Below are 19,876 nucleotides of genomic sequence, written 5' to 3' on the forward strand. Positions count from 1 at the left end.
GAAAGAGGGGGAAGAATTGCAATGCAGTTTCCTGCTGTTGGTTGTATTTCCATCACACATTGCTCAATTAACACTTGGTTAAATTGAAAATGATCACGAGACCCCTTTCTTGGAGGAACTGGGACATCTCCCTGATTAATGCAGGTTTTAAAAAATCCAATTGCAGGATGTGTGAGGCCACATTCGATTTGCCAGCTGAATATGTTATTTTTTTGCCTTGATTCTCAGAAATATTTGAGGGGAAAAGAAAAAAAATTTGTGAGGACTTCCATGTTGTAGCCTAATGGAAATCCCCTGTTAAATCAGATGCAGAGGGGATTATTGTTAATATTTTGATATTGGCGTGGTGGGTTTATATTGTAAAGGCAGAGTGAAGGAAATGGAAAAACCTGCGGAGGGGAGATCCATCAGAGATAGGGCTCTGATGGGAAGGATTCAGTTCTCCATAATACTGAAAGGAAAATCAGGCCTTGCTCTCTGGACTTTTCTGGAAAACACAAAATTGTTTTCTGGGACAACGCGGAGCATGGAAATGCTTTGCTACAGATTTTTTTTTTTTTTTTTTAAGCCTTGTTGATTCTCAAGATTTCTCTGCCGTTTCTATTTCTCTGTTCATCATTATGGACATGAATTGGATTCTAGGATGTCAGGCCAATGTCCAGAGGAGTTTTTGGGGGTGTTAGGAGCAACAGAACATAGAAATATTTGAATTACTTACTGTAGTGTGAAAACTGCTTCATGCAAATTTAAATAAAATTACAATCTTCCAGTTTGCTGTATTTAGCAATCTAGTGATGTAAACTTACAAATGTTGCTCCTGTGGTTTTATTTCTTTGGGAAGACTCCAGAGGTTGGCAGGAGATGTTTCCTCTCTAAAAATTGTATTTTTTCTACCTAATACCGAAATTATGAGATATTTTGATACAGAATTATAGGTATTGCAGTGGAAGGGCAGAATGAAGGTGGAGATGGTGCAGGAGCTGATCAGAATTCTTCCAATTTTTCATAAATCACGGTTTGGGTTGGAAAGGGACTTTAAATCCCACCCCTGCCATGGCAGGGACACCTTCCCCTGTCCCAGGTGTTCCAAGCCCCAATGTCCAGCCTGGCCTGAGACACTGCCAGGGATCCAGGGGAAGTGTCCAGCCAGCACCAGCACCACTAAACCACGTCCTGAAGTGCCACATCCTCGTGGTTTTGGAGCACTTCCAGGGATGGTGACTCCACCACTTCCCCTCTTCCAATGCTTGACAACCCATTCTGAGAGGAAATGTCTCCTCCTGTCCAGCCCAAATAACAAAATTAGTGTCGGGACAGAGGAGTGTGCATCGTACATCTGTCAGTGACCTTCATCCTGCAGCATCCTTCATCCTGCAGCATCCCAACCCAACTGCATATGGATGTGGATTGATGTCCTGCAGCCTCGTTCTTTTACAAAAGAAACCCTTCTGAATATTGCTGCCCGATGAATATGATAAACAAGGCTGCAAATAGGAGTTGCAGTCACTCAGGGTTTCATCCATAAAGCTTAGTTCAACTTGGAGGGAGCTCAGAGGGTTATTGATAGTTCTCTGCTGCTCCCCGCGTCCTGGGTTTTTGTTCTGATGGAAAAGTCGTGGAGCACGTGGAGTGAGGCTCAGTGCGTCTGGTTCAGGGCTGTCACACCAATAAACATGAAGAATGTGTGCTGGTTTGCCACATATGTAAATTTGGCTGCTTGTTTGCTGACTTCTGCAATGAGATGCTGCTCCAAAGAAGTTCTCCCATGTCCTCCAGGAGGGAGAAGGAACATGGAAAAAGTTGGGTGGAAAGGAGTTTCTTTGTGATGCCACCAAACATTTGATTATTCAGCAGCTGGGGATGCAGTCCAAGTGAATAAACACAGGGAACCTGCAGTTCCTGGACTTGTCCAAGCTTACTCTGCTTGCTGCGTGTCCGTAACGGAGGAATTGCATAAGAGCTTCCCAAAATCCAGGGCTTTAGGTTTACTTTTGCTCTAGTTATGCAAAACTGTCAGCTCGATGGTTTTTCTGCCCTCTCATGCTGGTTATATTACTCACAGATGTGACTTCATTCCACAGCACTTAATAATGGGGTTTGAAAAGATTCTCTTATTTGGAAAACAGCTAATTATTGTACAGCTGCAAGTCACCCTGCTGGACCTTCCTGGCTCCTGCTGCACCCTGCTCTGGCATTCATGGAATCCCAGAATGGTTTGGGTTGGAAGGGATCTCAAATCTCATTTCATCCCATCCCCTGCCATGGCCAGGGACACCTTCCACTGCACCAGGTTGCTCTAAGCCCCATCAAACCTTGAACACGGGGAAGTAAAGAAAATAAATCCAAGAAATTTGTTGTTCTTATGGTGTTGCAGGAATCCTCATGAAGTTCAGCAGGTCAAGTGTAGGGTCCTGCACCTGAGGGACAGGAATGGCTTCCCAGAGGGCAGGGTTAGGTGGGATTTTGGGAAGGAATTGTTCCCTGGGAGGGTGGGCAGGCCCTGGATCCGTGGCAGTGCCCAAGGCCAGGTTGGACACTGGGGCTTGGAGCAGCCTGGGACAGTGGAAGGTGTGGAAATAATAATTTTTAAGTTCCCTTCCATCCCCAACAGTTGTAGGAGCCTTTTATTCCATGTTTGCTGGTGGAGTTACCTTGTGCTGCCTCACAGTTTCTCAGTTTTTCACTTTTTTCCCAGTTTCATAGAGCTGAGCTCTTTGGAGATCAGGACTTTCTGTGGTCAGGACCAAAGGTTTGGTGTCTGGGTGCTGCAGAGGACACTGGTGGTGTTCTGTCCCGTCCTGCTGCAGTGATGGCACAAACCAAACTGGGAATACAACTCACACTTCCAGACTGGGTTTTTGTTTTTTTTTAAAGCCAAGATGAATTTGACAAGTCTGTTGTTGTTGGTCTTGTCCAATATTGAGAAATACTTGGCAGCTGTTTCCAGCTACATCCTATCAGTAATCGTAAAAGCAGACTGGTAACAATGGGAATAAAAATATGCTTCTTTTCCTAAGGAATGATTGATTTTTTCATGTGTTTTCTTTTCCAGCAGACATATTCTATTTGTGTTCCAGCTGTTATTTGCATAACACTGCTGCTCTAAACCACTGAATCTACTTTGTTGTCACAACAGTCCTGTTTTAAATAAGTGTCACAACACATTGGATTTTAGCTGATAAACCAGCCATGAAACTGCTGCTATTTCACGTTTTTATGAAGATCACTGTGCTGCTAGTTAATGGTTTTTTTGAGACTTTGATTTAGATGCTGACTCCTGAAGGTAGATCATTTTAAGTTGGAATTTTGAAAGTGAATGCCATAGTTGAGGAAACTTGAAGTTCACTGTTGTCTTCCTTTTTTTCAAATTGCTTTTGAAAACTGCTCGAATCTGTTCCTTGGTGCAAATCCCCGCAGTTAAAGAGGATTTTATTTCCTTGAACAGGTGAATTCCAGGCAGGGAGGATCTCCGTGCAGTGAGAAGCAGGTGGTTCTGCTCAGCCCCCTGGGCAGGATCGAGATCTCAGGCTGTGAGACGGGCGTCCATGAAATAAAACTTCCCAAAATGCGCCTGCTGCCAAGTGGGTGAGTTCATGTCCTATTGATCCTGCCCTTGTGTTTGTGCTGGGGGAAGGAGATTGCCCAGAGCAGCTGAGAGCACGCTTGTTTTTGCTGATCCTACTGGGAGGAGTCCCTTGTGCCCTTGAGGACTCCAGAATACATCAATTCCTCGGCTGCCTCAAAAATATTATCAAACATTTGAAACTACAAGTGGTTTTAATGTAAGTTTTAAAGAATCTCCCGCCTGCCTTAATTTTTGGCACACATATAAATGTCACTGAGGGTAAAATCTTGCACACCTCACAAACCTTGCAGACCTACATCTATTTTTATATTTTTATATCTTTATATTTTTATATTTTATATTTTTATTTTTTATTTTTTATATTTTTATATTTTTATGTTTTCATATTTTCATATTATTTTTATATTTTTATTATATTTTTATATTTTTATAATTTTATATTCTTATATTTTTATATTTTTATATTTTTGTGTTTTTATATTTTTATGTTATTTATATTTTATATTTTTATTTTTTATTTTTTATATTTTTATAATCTTTATATTTTTATCTTTATATTTTTATATTTTTAATTTTTATTTGTTATTTCTTATATGTTTATATTTTATTTTCATCTTTTAATATTTTTATTTTATATTTTATATATTTATCTTTTTAAATTTAATATTTATGTTTATATTTTTATTTTTATTTTTGTATTTTATTTTTTTAAATTTTTTAATATTTTTTATATATAGATCTATGCTCCAACAGGTAGAAGCAGGATTGACTGATAGTTTTAATTACTGTGTAGTACTGGCGAGAGCTGGAGTTGCTTTCCCAGAGCTGCAGTGTGTGCTGGAGTTTGGAACAGATCCCAGTGGCAGTGGAGATGATGCCTCAAGTCCAGGCCTGGCTGAGGAGGCACCAGTGCCTTTTCCTGTGTGCTGTAAGTCGTGCTCAGTCTGCTGGGGTCCATCTGTCCTGCTCAGATCTTTCATTTTTTTTCCCTATTTGTGAGGAAATGCTCAGTGACATTTTTAGGAGGAATGTTGAATTCATGCAGAATTAGATGCTGAATTTCCATGCCAAATTTCTTCGGCAAAATCAAGATTTCTTAGGCTTTCTCAGACTTCTCTAAGAGTGGTCTTTCAACAGAGTTTGGTAATTAAATTCCACTTTTCCACAGTCTGCTACGGCAATGACGAGACTCCAACAGGTCTGGCTTCTTTTCTCAACCTTGTCCTTTTCCATCCTGTGTTTGCCTCTGCAGTTTTCCCTGGGTTTGTAGGATTCCTGGTTTCCTATTTTATTCTCCTTGTAACTGAAATGGTGTAAAATTAATCAGGACTATGGGGCATAATGTGTGTTCTGGTTGGCATAAGATTTCACCTCCCCTACAAAAACTCCAAAGCCTCTGGATTTCACAGTTTTGCCAACTCCAGGGATATAACTGCTGCACTTCCTTCAGATTCTGGATTTCTGCTGATGAGGAACGGGAATAAATGGGTGTTTAGGACAAAGTTGGAACTTGGCTTTGCTGCAGAGCAAAAGCTGCCTGGGGGGCAGCCCAGGGGATGAGGATCTGCACCTTGTGAAGGGTAAATGTCAGTGAGGGAGGGGGATAAGAGCAGGGAAAAGATCTGGGGGCTCTCAGAGCCATTTGTAGGGATGGATGCTGCTCTTTCACCAGAACATCTGGTAAAAAAATCTGGTTTTGTTTTACCAGGACGTCTGGTTTGCTCACCTGTAATGTGTTCATGTTCTCTGGTTGAAGTTGGTCATGATCTTGTTCTTCAGCAGAAGTTGGACAGTTTAGATCCTTTTCCGAAATTTTAATTTTCACCTGTTCTAGATCTTCCCTTTTCTCAGTGGAGAGCTGACTTCATTTCATCTTGAGGCATTAGTGGCATCTTGGTAACTCTTAACCTCAAAGGCTGCATGATTTATGTGCAAAAATTGTTACATTAGAGGGTCTGTCACTCAGGAATAACTCTGAAGCTAATGGCTGGAAGGGTGTTTTTATGATTATTTTAAGAATTTAAATCTGAAGAAGAATGGTGGGACTTCCTTTTGTCTTTAGCACTGATAAAGTTCTAAAAATTTTAAAGCCATCTGTAAATGTTTGTGCTGAAGTATAACATTTAATCTCTTCTACTCATCACTAGTGAATAGTTGTTAAATCTGGCCTCATTATTTTCGACAGAATAAAATAAAAACAAAGCAGTGCCTGGTGTTTCTCCTAACTGGCTAATAAACACCATGGCAAGAACATTGGGTGGGAGAAAAAAAAAAAACTATAAGAAACATAAAAATTGATTTTAATGGACCCCTGTCAGAGAGAACCATAATGAGCACAAGTCTGGTAATAAATATTCTGCTCCACGGTGCTTGGGACTTCTCATGTGGAATTGCATGTAACAATCAATAGAGATTTTAGGGTTTTTTAACAACAAAAATAAGTAAACCTTTGAAATATATAAATACTTAAGACTTGCAATCTGTCAGACAAACCTGGTAGTTGTAGAAAGATCTGATAAGAGCCCCTGGTTAATGGCATAATCGCTTTGTGGAGATCTCGCTCTGTTTTACAGCTTGTAAAATGCTGTGCAATTAATCACCTGAGATTACAACCTCCTCACTGATGGCTCTCCTTAAAACTTAAGAACACAGACTATAATGGAGCCTAAAAGGAGAAGCAACAAAGTAAAACCCAGTTTCAGTATGCTTGAAAGAAATTGATCTATTAATGAGATGAAACTAATTGTAATAACCTGAGGTTATTCTGCTCCTCGGGAAGCTGCCGGGGTTTAAAACTCCAGACACGTCACAGAGGGATGGTTTCTCTTGGAGAGGAGGCATCTTTATCCAGGCTTCTGAAATCCTTGATGTGCATCCCTGGCCTGGAACCGGATGGGCTTGGAGCAGCTGGGACAGTGGGAGGTGTCCCTGCCGTGGCAGGGGTGGCACTGGGTGGGCTTTGAGGGACCCCAGCCAGTCTGGGATTCTGTGATAAGGGTGCCCTGACCCAAACAGGCCCCTGAAGGTGAAGGTTTGACATCTTAATCTGGACAAATGTATCTATTTCTAAGAACTTCAGCTTCACAGTCTATATTTAAAAACCCCTTAAGTATTTTATATATATATATATATATATGTATATATATATATATATACACATACATACACACACACATATATGTATATTTTTATATATATATACATATGTATATGTATTTTATATATATATACACACATATATATGTATTTTATATATATATACATATATATGAATTTTATATATATAGTGTGTGTGTATATGTGTGTATATATATAATGTAAGTTATATATAATTATATTGTACAATATATGTTATTATATATAATATATATTATATATAAAATTACATTGTACTATATATATTATATTGTACAATATCTATACAATATGTACTATATATCATTATATTGTACAGTATGATGGTATATAATATGTATATTTCATGCTATATCAGCTGCTGTAGTTTTTCTTTCAGTACATGCCAATCTAATGGTAAGTTTGGATCAATATTCCTCCAACATCCCAGCCTGAAATATCGCAGATGTTTAACACTTCTTGCTCATGTCCAAAAGGAAACCTCCCTTTCTTTCGCTGGTACTTTACTTCAAAGTGTCTTCAGCAGCTTTGGAGTTTCAGAATTAGGGTTTTTTTGTTTTCTGCTGCCAGCTGTGGTGTTCCCACACTGGGATGACTCTGCTTTGAGAAGCCTTGACTCATTCCAGAGGTGCAGGAGTAAATTATCCCCTTGGTGAGCAGGTAACACAAAGCATGCTTTTCCCTCTGCTGAATATTTACAGCGCAGAATGCTTTGGAAACGTGAGCTGCGGACTTGGCATTGGGATGGCAGCAGGGAGCAGTTTCTGCCTGTGTTGCAGAAATCCAGATCCTCTCAGGAATTCCCTTTTCCACCCTGGTTCTGCCAGCTCCCTGCCTGGTCAGCACGGGGCAGGGGTTGTCTGGGCTGCACATGTGCTGGGGCAGGGAAGCACTGGGGGAACTGGAGGGTTTTAGTGAAAGGGCTGTAGTAGAACCTGTTTTGAGGAAAACTAAGCAGCTTTCAGTGTATGGTTAGAAAATCCTGCTGGGCGGACGGGGGGATGACCACCATCATCCTGCTGCTGGCTGTGCGTCACAGGAAAGTTCAGTTTGCCCTCTGAAAGGTGGGCACACATCCCAGGTGATGCCCGTAGCCCTCACGTGGAATGTTGTTTATTCACCTGGGATTTCAGGTTGCCACCACGAGTTAAGTTTCCCTCTGAAGAGCTCAGCTGAGCAGCTGTGATCTGTCACTGCCATCCTTGGTGGGACATCCCAAGGTGGGGATGATTTGGGGACAGCTCCTCCTGGCTCTCTGGGGCTGCTGGGCTGCAGAGGAGCCTGAGGAATTGTGTGTTGTTGGTGTGAGCCTGAATTTGGGAGACTGCAGAGGAGGTGTTGGTGCTTCCTGTGTGTTTGGGGAGGAAAGTTGGGCACCCTGACAAATGGTCAAAGCCTGCGTTTTCCTGGTGCTGTAGGAATACACCCCGGCTCCTTTTGGGCTCTTTCAGGAGCCGTGTGATCTTGTCTGCCCTCTGTGCTCCCTGCAGGCTATTTGCAGTTTTCCTTAGTGTCTCATTTCCCTTCATCCTCCTGTGGGAGATCAGAGGAGGAGGAGCAAGGAGCCAGTTTGGCCCTTCCCATGTTATTAATCTGCCTCAGCCTTTCAGGGTGAGTCTGCAGTTCAAGAAGTTCACCAGGGTTTCAGTCAATCTCTCTCTGTCACTGTAACATGATCAGAAGCTCTCCAGAATCTCAGTTTAAGCAGCTTTCCAGCTATTAGACATGGAAGGAGAATCTCAGGTGCGTGCAAAGGCAGAGGATGCAGCAGGGCAGGCAGTCTGATAAGAGCCTAGAACAATAACTTGGAGAGGTGTGAACCACTCTGCTCATCTCTGAGGTATTTAATCATAGCCAGTGGTGATGGTTTAAATGTCAACTTTGCTAACTGTTTCATTCCTCATGCTGTAAAATTTACTGGGAGTGATATCTCACTTTGATGCCACAAGTGGGAGGCATTTGGGAGAGTGCCACTCCTCCTATTTTTCCACTGAGCATCAGCCAAGGCTAAGAAACTTAGTGGAGCTCAGGGGCACAGTAAAAACCCACTGAAGGAGGTGAGGATGTGACTTCTCTGCTGCTTGGAGTGGATTCCTGGTTTACCATGAACATCTGAGGTGACGTCTGTGAGTGGAGGATTATTGGCAGTGTGGCTTGGAAGAGGCTCCACTCTTCTTCATTCAAGTTCTCCCTTGAATATTGTGTAACAACAGAGATTTTCTGTTTAAAATGGTGCAGGATAAAACCTGAAGGAGCCAGAGGACATAATTTGGGGTAAAGAAATTAATGGGTTGGGGTGGGCTCTAAAAGGAGAGTGGGAACAGGGAAAGGAATGGGGCTGGGAAGGGGCTGGAGCCCCAGGAGAGGCTGAGGGAGCTGGGAAGGGGCTCAGCCTGGAGCAGAGGGGGCTCAGGGGGGCCCTTGTGGCTCTGCACAGCTCCTGCCAGGAGGGGACAGCCGGGGGGTCGGGCTGTGCTCCAGGGAACAGGGACAGGAGCAGAGGGAACGGCCCCAGGCTGGGCCAGGGCAGCTCAGGGTGGAAATTAGGAAAAAAAAACTTCCCATGGGAAGGTTTGTAAAGCTTTGGAATAGGCTGCCCAGGGAGGTGTTGGAGTCCCCATCCCTGGGTGGGTCCAATCTTGAGGACATGGTTGGTGCTGCTGGCTGATGGTTGGATTTGATGATCTTGGAGGCCTTCTCCAACATCAACAATTCCAGAATTCTGTGTTAAAACACCCATGCCTGTGGACAAATCCACAACAACTCCCACCTTTTCTTTACTTCTGAATGCCTCGTGCCCAGCACCCTCAAGGTGCTGCCTTGGCTCAGAGAGCTCCTGGATCATCTGGGTGATGCTCGTTCAAATCCAGGATTTTGGCCTTTTAGCCCCTCCCAGTGCTGACAGCTTTGGTTTTCACACTGGTGAGCCAGGGGAGAGCCTGTTTGTGGTGCCCGTGTGAAGCAGTCACCAGAAGATCACTCTTACATAAATGTTCCTCTTTCAAAGAAAACCTTTCATTTCCAAAAATCTTTTAACTCGTGGCACAAAACTCTCACAAATGCCATTGAATTTTCTGCCCCTGATCTTGGAAACAAAACATGCAGATGCCTGGGTAAGGGGGAGATGGTGCTTGTTACTTCAAATTACTTCAAAATAACAGGAAAGTGTATTTTTAAAAATAGGAAAGAAAGAAAAAAAGAAATATTGCCTTCTCTGGTAGAAGTCTCTACAAATACCCAGGCATCAATCTTTATTTCAGCAGATTCAATGGATGTGGCAGGAAGAGTTATTATATAGCATGGTCCTCCTTTTATTAAAAATAAACTGGGCTGGGGTTTTTCATAGTTTCCTGTGGAGATGCTACAGATTGTTTATGCTGCATCAAGCTAAGAAAACTTTTTATTGGAAGTGGTGTTTCCAAAACACAAACAAAATAACTTCCTGCGTGTTTTAAGAGTTCATCCTGACACGCAGTACAGCTCCAAGATGTGGTTTCACATGGTTTTAGAAATGGTTTGTGGGCAAAGTTTTATTGTCAGGTCTGGCTGGTGAATTTAATTCTGCATGATTAGCAGCACCCACGTTCCTCTCTTACTGAAGCTGAATCTTGAGCAACTCCACTGTAATCAATACTAGACTTTAGCTGTGTTATTTTCCCTGACAGCACGGCTGCATTTCTATTATCTGTCAAAGGCAGCATTGCAGGATTCAAATAGGAGTGGGTTTTGCAAGGCTTCAGCTGTGGTTTTCTCCTGAAATCTTGGCAGAGAAGCCTTTGAGGGTTCTGTGTAAAAAAAAAAAAAAAAGAAAATAAAAGTGCAGATTTTTTGGTGGATGAGAAGCTGGACAGGAGCTGGGCCCGTTCACTCACAGCCCAGAGACCCCCTGTGCCCAGGTGAGCCCCAGCTGCAGAGCCCAGCCCAGCAGGGACCTGGAGCTGCTGCAGAGAAGCCAGAGGAGGCACCAAATGATCAGAGCATGGAGCAGCTCTGCTGGGAGAGCTGGGGGGCTCACCTGGAGAGGAGAAGGTTGGGGTGACCTCAGTGTGGCCTCACAGGGCCTGAAGGGGCTCCAGGAGAGCTGGAGAGGGGCTGGGGACAAGGATGGAGGGACAGCACACAGGGAATGGCTGCCAGTGCCAGAGGGCAGGGCTGGATGGGAGACTGGGAATTGGGAATTGTTCCCTGGCAGGGTGGGCAGGCCCTGGCACAGGGTGCCCAGAGCAGCTGGGGCTGCCCCTGGATCCCTGGCAGTGCCCCAGGCCAGGCTGGACACTGGGGCTGGAGCAGCTGGGACAGTGGGAGGTGTCCCTGCCATGGCAGGGGTGGCACTGGCTTTAGGGTCCTTTCCCACCCAAACCATCCTGGGATTGTACAAACCCCTGCAGTGCTGGTTCCCCTCAAACCCTGCACGTTGCTGCCATCACACATTTGGTAGTTGAGGCTCTCCAGGCTGCTCTTCCAGACAGCTGTCAGGAAAACTCTTCAGTGGTTCAGTCCTCTCCCTCCAGGAGAGCTGCAGGAAGGATTCCTGTTCCCCACATCCAGGTGTGTCTGTGCTCACACCTTCTGTTTAATCCCCAAACACCTCTGTGGCTTTAAATTGTTCCCAGCATTATCTGTGCATCTAATTTTTATTTTTTTTTCGAGGACCACAGAAGTCAGGGAGGAAACCCAGGATGCAGAGTGGCAACATTCAAAACACCCACTAATTCTGGTCCATAATAGAAACATAATCCATGTCATTATGCAGCCCATTTTCCCATCCTTACAGCAAGGATTTGCAATGGAAAGATGCTCCACTGCATTAATCTACCTCTGGCAGGGGCAGTGGAAAGGTTCCACTCCTGGCCTGAATTACTCCTGGCATTAGTGAAGACACACCAGGCGCTGTTTCTGTGGCACAGCACAGGGCAGGGCATCAGAAAAGGATTTATTTTCTGGGAAATTTCTCGAGGAGATGATGCTGCATAGACAAATTCTCCCTCTCCTCTTTGGTAGAATCATTTTTCAGCACTATTAGAGCTCTGTATCTTCCACACTAGAAAGAAAGAGTCGTATTTGTGGTACTTTCAAGCGGGTGTCTGCACAAGTTATATTATCTAATACAGTTGGTTGTTGTTTTTGCTGTTTTAAAATAGCAGCACTGTAAAACATGACCACTGGGCTGTTCTGACATGCCTTGGTTTGGGAGCCAACCCTGAGGGTTACAAACACAGCCCAGCTGAGCAGCAAAGCTTGGTGTTCTGCACCCTGAAACTGGGCTGGCAGTGTTCAGAGACAGCACTGTCCATGTTAATGGGCAAGGGTTGGAAACATCAGGTCAGGGCCATGGGTCACTGCCCAGCAGAGATCCCAGAATGGTTTGGGTTGCAGGGACCTCAAATCCCCCCCAGTGCCACCCCTGCCATGGCCGGGACACCTCCCACTGTCCCAGCTGCTCCAGCCCCAGTGTCCAGCCTGGCCTGGGGCACTGCCAGGGATCAGGGGCAGCCCCAGCTGCTCTGGGAATTCCATCCCAGCCCCTCCCACCCTGCCAGGGAACAATTCCCAATTCCCAATCTCCCATCCATGCCTGCCCTCTGGCACTGGCAGCCATTCCCTGTGTGCTGTCCCTCCATCCTTGTCCCCAGCCCCTCTGCAGCTCTCCTGGAGCCCCTCCAGGCCCTGGCAGGGTCTGAGCTCTCCCTGGAGCTGCTCCTCTCCAGGTGAGCCCCTCAGGTGTGCCAGCCTGGCTCCAGAGGGGCTCCAGCCCTTGGGGCATCTCTGTGGCCTCCTCTGGATTTGCTGCAGCAGCTCCAGGTCCTCATGTAGAGGAGCCCAGAGCTGGACACAGTTCTCCAGGAATTGAAGGAGAATTCTCCAGGACTCTGTCAAGGAGAGAGGGGAACAATCCCCCACCCTGAGCTGTTGGTGACACTCCTTGTGATGTATCCTGGGATAGCTCGTGGCTTTTTGGTGTTGGATGGCTGTTCCCAGCTCCAGCTGGAGTTGGCAGCAGCAGTTCCTGCTCTTCCCTGGCCACTTTGGCTCCCACATTTCAGTGAAACCCGAAGGTCTCCCCCTGCCAGTGCCTGTACTAATTATGGCTGTTCTTAAAATGCCTCCCGTAATTCCTTCTATAAAAAGAATTTAAGGCTTGGTAGGACAAAGCCCAGTAAATCACCCTGGAGCTCAGAGCCAGGAGGGAATGTGTGTCCTTAACCCCCAGGTGCTGCTGCAGTGGCTCATCTCTGCAATTCCAGGGATTTTCAGGGAAATGGCAAATGCTCCTCAGCACCCCAGGCTGGGAGAGAAAGAGTTAAATTCTAAAACCTTACCCTGTAACTGTAAATGCCATTTTTCTTTCTTCACAAATGTAACCTTTTAACATTTATTTTTAGCTTTTACATTAATATATGTAAAAATATTAAAAGCTCTTGTATATTACATTAAAAACTTATGTCAGCTGCCCTGCTTTTTCCTATTTATTAAAACTTTTCAAGCAGTGAAAACATTTTACTTGTTAATGAGGGGAAGACGGAAAATTAATGACATAGAGCTCGGATCTTCCAAGATGTCTCCTTTTAACCATGCAAAACCAGCTCTTTTCCCACACTATGTAGTTTAATTTCTGTGTTAGGGTTCAGTAAGCAAATGCAAATAGATTTAATGATTTGCATCAGTAGATCACTTCTCAGTTTAATATCCTCTGATATTTTGGTCAAGGACTTTTTCTTTGGAAGGCTACTGCTGTTTTGTGGAGGAAAAATATTAATAATGGTGGCATTGTGAGGTTCAAGTAAAGCAGGGGAAATGTATAACTTATTCAAAAGCAGCATCTCCCATTATCTTCTCACTAAGATCATGCAGTGGAAAAAGTTATCAGGGAAAAGACACTTAAGGAATAATTGTGAAATGCAGATCATATTAAACATTTAGTGCTGGTTTCCATCCCACGTCTCATTCTCATTTTCTGTCAAAGCCTTCAGAGTCTGATCAGATTGGCAGTGCTGAGAGGTGCCTGGCCCTGGGATGGGGAGTTGTCTTCTCCTCACCAGGAATAAACAGGAGCTGTTCCACCAGTCCAGGGTTGGGATGGTTTCCTTGGAGCCTGCAGTGTTTGCCTTACTTAAATCCAACTTCCCAAAATTCCTTAGAATGCCTGTTCATGAAATGAAAATAGTTCCAAGGGTGGATCTCTTGCAGATCGACCCCACCAGCTCATCTTTGCTGGTTCTCACTGATTCTGGGTAAGAAATAAATTCCTGATGGCTTTTGAGAAATTTAAACCTGTTCAGTGCACATAAATTCTTCAAGTGACAAACACTCATTATTGCCTGGCTGCTTATTAAAATGGGCACTTGCTGGTGATAAAAACTTTCTGATTGCTTCTCAATTTCTGAATAGCTGTCGTGGTCAGCTGAGCAAGTGAGGTTTGGAGCGTTTCTCAATTTGTTTGGTTAATTGTGACCTTTGAGAGCTTATTGCTATAGGCTGCTGATATATGTAAATTGTCACTTGCACTAATAGATTTCTAAATCGTGTTTTATTTTCCTGTTACTATCATCATAATGTAGATTTAGACACGAAGTCAGAATTGTCTGCAGGCTGTGGCAGAGGACTTTTCCTTCTGCCAGCTCAGAGCAAGAAATAATGAGATTAAGTTAGAAACTTTGTCCTTTAGCTTCCCAGTCAGTTGTTTTCCTGTCATTTGTTTTTCCTGTGCTTTATTGATGCCCGTCCCCCTGGCTTTGTCATCCCACAGTTGGGTTTTGCTTGTGCTCAGGTGATGATGATGAACAGCCTCTCTGAGTATCCTGCTGCTGGCGATGCTCCATCAGTGTCACAGCCCGCCAGGGTGCAGGACTTTATTGGTTCATAGGTGCTCCCGTGCAGCTGCTGCTTTCACATGTGCACACACACACAGGTTTCATCGTGGAGGGGCTGGGCAGAGCTGCCAGGGTGGTTCCTGTGGTCAGGAATGGTGTCCAGTGCTCCCCGGCAGCGTTTGAGCTGGGAAAATGCTGACTGCTTTCTACTCCAGTGCCGGGACTCTCCCCTGGATTGGGGTGACCCCGAGAGATGGAAAAGTCTCTCCTCCAACCCGTGCCTTCAAAGAAAGACTCAGCAGTCCTCTGCTGTCCGGTCTCAAGGTTGTTTATTGTTGTTTATCTAAAAGATTCTTCTCCTGAGCTGCTGTGGCCCGTTCAGCAGGTCAGACAAAGGCACACTGCCCTCCCAGGGGCTGCTGCCATCTTTGATATCACACATTCCATGTTCCATGTTTATTCTTTTCCCCCAATGCCCATCATCTATATTGAATGGTGACTTTCTGCTCTAAACCAATCTGTGAGTGCCAACATCACCAAAGACATGGAGGCTGGGAAGGAGAAAGGAGGAGGACAGGGCACACCCAAATCCCTCCATCTTAGAACCCCTGACCCCCATGGACAAAACCTGGACCCCTGTGTACAAGGCTTAAACCCCCCTGTACAGCACTCAAAAATCCTTCCTTTCACTTCGTGACTGCTTCTACTGCAATACCTGAACTTGTGTGACTTGTTCTTCCTGCAAGGTTGGTAAATTGTTCCATGGGTCAGATTCAAAGCCACAGGGGTTTCTGGCTGCATGCCAGGGTCTCAGATGCTTCTGACCTGGGTCTGGAACATCCAAGAATGTCTGAGGGACATTCTGGGTTCCGACACTCCAGGAGGAAAGCCTGTCCAGAATTTGAGGGAAAACATTCCAAAAGATGAGGTTTTTTTTCCACATTCATAGACCCACACGAGTAAATATCTTGATATCAGGACCAAGCTGGTATGCTGCCTACCTTAGGAAAATTTAGAATCTACAGGTTGTCCATCCAGATTGTTTATCTGGGCAATAAACTCATATTCCAAGTCTTTTATTTTGGGCATTGAAATCACTGAAAGGCCTTGAAAGTTCCCTTTAAGACAGATGCTTTTTTAAACATAATGGAAATATGGAAATGTCTGGATTGTTCCTAAGAGTGGGATCGGGTAGCTGCCCAGGAGAACAAGTCTCCCTGGAAGAGTGGTGGTTCCTGGGTTGGGAACATCAAAAGCATTGCTGGTGCTCCCTGGGAACACTCATGGCCAAGAGACCTGTGCACTTATTGCTGTGTGAAGCATCATGGAAGGACACCAGGGTTTTGATGGTCACCAGGCACAGAGCTCCTGGGATAGAGGGTGCTGTAGGAAACCATGGAATCACCATCCCTGAAAGTGTTCCAAAACCATGTGGATGTGGCACTTGAGGGCAGGGTTTAAAGGTGAACGTGGTGGTGCTGGTTGATGGTTGGACTTGATGATCTTAAAGGTCTTTTCCAGCTTTAACAATTCTGTGGTTCTTTGATTTTATTAATATATAAAGTACAACTGTGCTGACCAAAAACTTTCAGCTGGACAACTAGACTAAATATCCTGGTGTGGAGATGGCTGGATAAGTGGGCAAAGGAGGATGGAAAATATTTCCTGCTTTATTTTCTAAGCTCTTCAAGTTCAATGATCTGACTTGGGGGAGGAGTTGTGGGAAGTTTAAACACTGTGTGAAACTTGGCCATAAATATAAATCAGCTCCTATTAAGGCAATTTGAGCTGTAATACCTCAATAATTTGCAAGTAGTCATTCTTCACGCTCCTGAATGTTCTTCACCTCTGAGAAGAGTTTGTTCTAATTTTAAATGGACACCTGAAGAATATAGAAAATGTCTTTCTGTTTGTACCTCTGGAATTCCAAAGTCACACTGGCCTGATCATTGCACCATGGGCTGTCTTGGCTCTCTCCACCTCTACCTGAATTCTTTGGAACAGCCTGGTTTTCTTTAATTTCTTCTGCTCATGCTAGCTGGGGTGACAAACCGAGGTGGGTGCAGTTGTTTGTGGGGTTTTTGTTGATTCCTTGAATATTTTGGGAGGTTTTTCTGCCTTTGCTGCTGTGGTTGTGTTAAAGCAGATCCCGTTTTTCCTGTGGGTCATGGCTGGGATCACCTCTCAGCTCCTGTAGGTCAGAAGTTCTCTGCAGGCTGGGTAATATTGCTTGTGACTCTGAGCTTGTCCAGATGCTCCTCGCTGATGCAGAAATCCTCTGGGCTTTGAGATTTATGTCCCAGTGTGGAACAGAGGATATCCTCAGGGTTGGGATAGCGTGTCCCGCTTCCTGCCTGTTCTGGGAAATACGTCTTGGAATTCTTTCTCGTAGGACTTGCAGCAAAACAAAAGCAGACAGGAACAAGAAAAACCTTCCTGGTAGGTGTGGTTGCCAGTGCGTGCAGGTAATTTGAAAATGAACAAGGAATCTGTTGTCTGAAGTGAGGATAAATCACAGTAAAAAGATGTCAAGTGGCCAAAAAACAACCCCCGGGTATAACGAAGCTGAAGGACAGCAAAAATACACGTTTTTGATAACACTTTTTATTTGCTGATAGCGCCGTGTTCACATCTGGGATTGAGGCAGACTGAGCTTCCCTCTGATGCGGATCTAGAATATTGAATTCTTTTACAGGCTACAAAATTGCTTGTACAGTAAAATTTCACACTTTGAAAGCAGTGTCACCCAAACAGTCGCTTTTAGGGATTTTTAGTACTGAAGATTTGCTGGTTTTTTTGTCGTTGTTTGATATTTTGTAACTTGTACAGGAGTGGCAATGAAGGGCTGCTTGGGTTGGCTTTAGCATCTGCATCACTAAAGGTACTGCTGAATTTTATTATTTACTTGTTGATATTTATTCCAAAAGCTTGCTGCATCTTAATTCTTAGTTTTGTGGAACTCTTGAAAAGAGCCATCAGAATGAGCACTTATTTAGTGATTTATTACATATTAGCATTGCAGAAAGAATGAAATAAATCCTATTGATTCTTCCACTTCTTTGCACTACCTTTTTGCTTTGTCTGCATTCACATTGTAACTTTGTCTTCACTCCATCCATTTCTTTCAGGTCTATCACTTGTTATCAAAATTCCATAGCAATTAGGATGATTTGTGACCAGGGGAACTCTAACTCACACAACTGCAGGCTCTGGCAGAGTGGCCCTGGCAGAATTGGAAGGTCTGCTTTGTTTTGGGCTGCAGAAGACACATCTGTGAACATTAATTGGGAAATACCTTTTTATTCACCCAGCACTTCTAAATTGGGAGTCTTGTTAAGGAATGCCTTCCCATCTCGAGTGAACATGACTCGTTATCTCAGTATATTTTTCCTGCTTTTCAGAGGTGATTCTTTTCTCTGGCAGCTTCTGAATGTTCAACCAAGATAAAGTTGTGAAATGTTGTTTGTTGTGCAGGGAAAACACCCATCCTTCTCCTGGTGTGAAGGCATTTCTGGAGCCTGAAAGGAGAAGGAAATATCTTTTCTTTTGGAATAGGAGTAAAATTGATTCCAGAAAAAAAAAATTAGTATTTTTGGAGGAGTTTATTTTTCAAGCCATAGATATTAATGTAATGCATGGCTGGAGGCCTCCATTCATGGAGCAGCTTTCAGGTCCCCAGTAATGGAACAGTTAAATTATGCCACAGTTGACCTCACAAAAGTCCCTGAGCTCTAAGGGGAGGTTGAAATCTATCCAATGTCCTTTAGCTTTGTTCTGAAAAACCTCATTTAAGGTGAAGCCCTCTTTGGTTTGCAAGGGCTGAAGCAGCACAAACGCTGCTCTGTTTGCAAGATGCAATATTTAGCCATAATGCAGATGCCTTCCCTCGTAATGGATGTGAATGGACCTCACATGAATGCCAATGAATGGGTGGAGAAAAATTAAGCTGCTGTTTGCTGCTGTTATTGAATGTTTTACAACAGAATTGCTGCCAGTTGTGTGAGGTCAAGTGTTTGACATCAGCTCCGATGCTGCTGGAGCGTGGGTTTGGATCTTTGTGTACCGAGAAAAAGTTTCCCATCTTTATTGTCTTAAAATACCTTCAAGGATAAGAAACTGCCTGGAGCTTGTGGCTTCAGGGTTTAGGAATGTTGGTGTGTAATGATGAGGGGAAAGAGTTGATGGCAGGGTTTTAAAAAGGTATAAATATACAGCCAGTTGTGTTAATGAGTGTCCTTACTGAAGATTTAAGCTCATACACTTTTTTAGTGTTTTTCTCCTGTAACTGAGCACATTCCAGTGTGTTTTATTTGAGCTGCTTTTGTTCAGGCATCTTAGAATCAGAATCCCAGGGTGATTTGTGTTGGAAGGGACCCCAAAGCTCATCCTGCTATGGGCAGGGACACCTTCCACTGTCCCAGGTGCTCCCAGCCCCAGTGTCCAGCCTGGCCTTGGGCTCTGCCAGGGATCCAGGGGCAACCCCAGCTGCTCTGGGCACCTGTGCCAGGCCTGCCCACCCTGCCAGGGAAGGATTTCTTCCTAATCTCTAATCCAAGCCCACCCTCTGTCAGTTCAGAACTGAGTTGTGCTTAGAAGCACCAGGGTTTGTGCTGAGGAGCAGCGAGTGGTGCAGGAGGGGCACAGGAGCCCTGGGAAATGGAGCAGCAGCAGCAGCAGCACATCTCCCTGGGCAGGACAGTCGTGGCCCAGCCAGCACTGCTGGGGTTCCTGCTGTCAGACCTGCGTGGAATTTCCCTGGAGCAGTGTGAGCATCCCAGTCTGCCTCTGTCCCTGTGGCAGTAGCGACAGGCTGGAGGTGTCTGTGGTCAGCCTTCATCCCTTGTCTTCCCCAGGTGCTGGAGGGGAGCAGGAGGAGACTGCAGGGCAGCTGAAACAATTTCCAGGGAGAGGGGAATGGTGGGGCATTGCAGGGAAGGAGCAGTGATCTGTCAGGGTGAGCTGGAATCCAGCCCTGGCTCCTTTGGGCTGGGCTGGGAGGGTGGGTGGCAGGTGGTGGCAGTCCTGGAGGAGAGGGGACGTGGGGAGTCCTGTCCTGTCCTCTGCAGGGAGTGGCACCTCACCTGGGCACTGTCATGTGTGATACTCGTGTGGCATTCGTGCTGAGTTTGCTCGCTCAGCGTTAATTTTGGGGTGGCAGTGAGTGAGCAGTCGGTGTGTGACACCACAGGAACAGCGAGGTGGGTGCAAAACACCTCTCAGAAATGGGGCCTTTGTTCACCTGGGACAGCCGTCTGGTGTAGTGGATGCAAAACTAGGATTATCTTCATCATCATTGCCTTCCCCAAAATCCTTGCGCTGGCACAGCACAGGGCTGGTTTTCCCA

At 44.8% G+C, this 19,876-nt stretch overlaps 1 protein-coding gene across 4 annotated transcripts in view; it reads left to right on the forward strand.

The window, feature by feature from the left end:
- The first annotated feature begins 2,931 nt into the window (after window positions 1-2,931).
- Window positions 2,932-19,876, forward strand: part of MGMT (O-6-methylguanine-DNA methyltransferase) — a 124,208-nt gene continuing 107,263 nt past the window's right edge. The window contains exon 1 of one of the 4 annotated variants that reach the window (XM_038140433.1): window positions 2,932-3,585. Coding sequence is in view for 2 of the 4 variants with exons in the window: in XM_038140434.1 (XP_037996362.1) it covers window positions 3,566-3,585 (20 nt within the window). In the remaining 2 variants the exon portion in view is untranslated. The remainder of the gene's footprint in view (window positions 3,586-19,876) is intronic. The other 3 variants (XM_038140434.1, XM_038140435.1, XM_038140437.1) reach the window with 3 other exon arrangements.

The sequence above is a fragment of the Motacilla alba genome, chromosome 6 (assembly GCF_015832195.1).
Source record: "Motacilla alba alba isolate MOTALB_02 chromosome 6, Motacilla_alba_V1.0_pri, whole genome shotgun sequence".
NCBI lineage: Eukaryota > Metazoa > Chordata > Aves > Passeriformes > Motacillidae > Motacilla > Motacilla alba.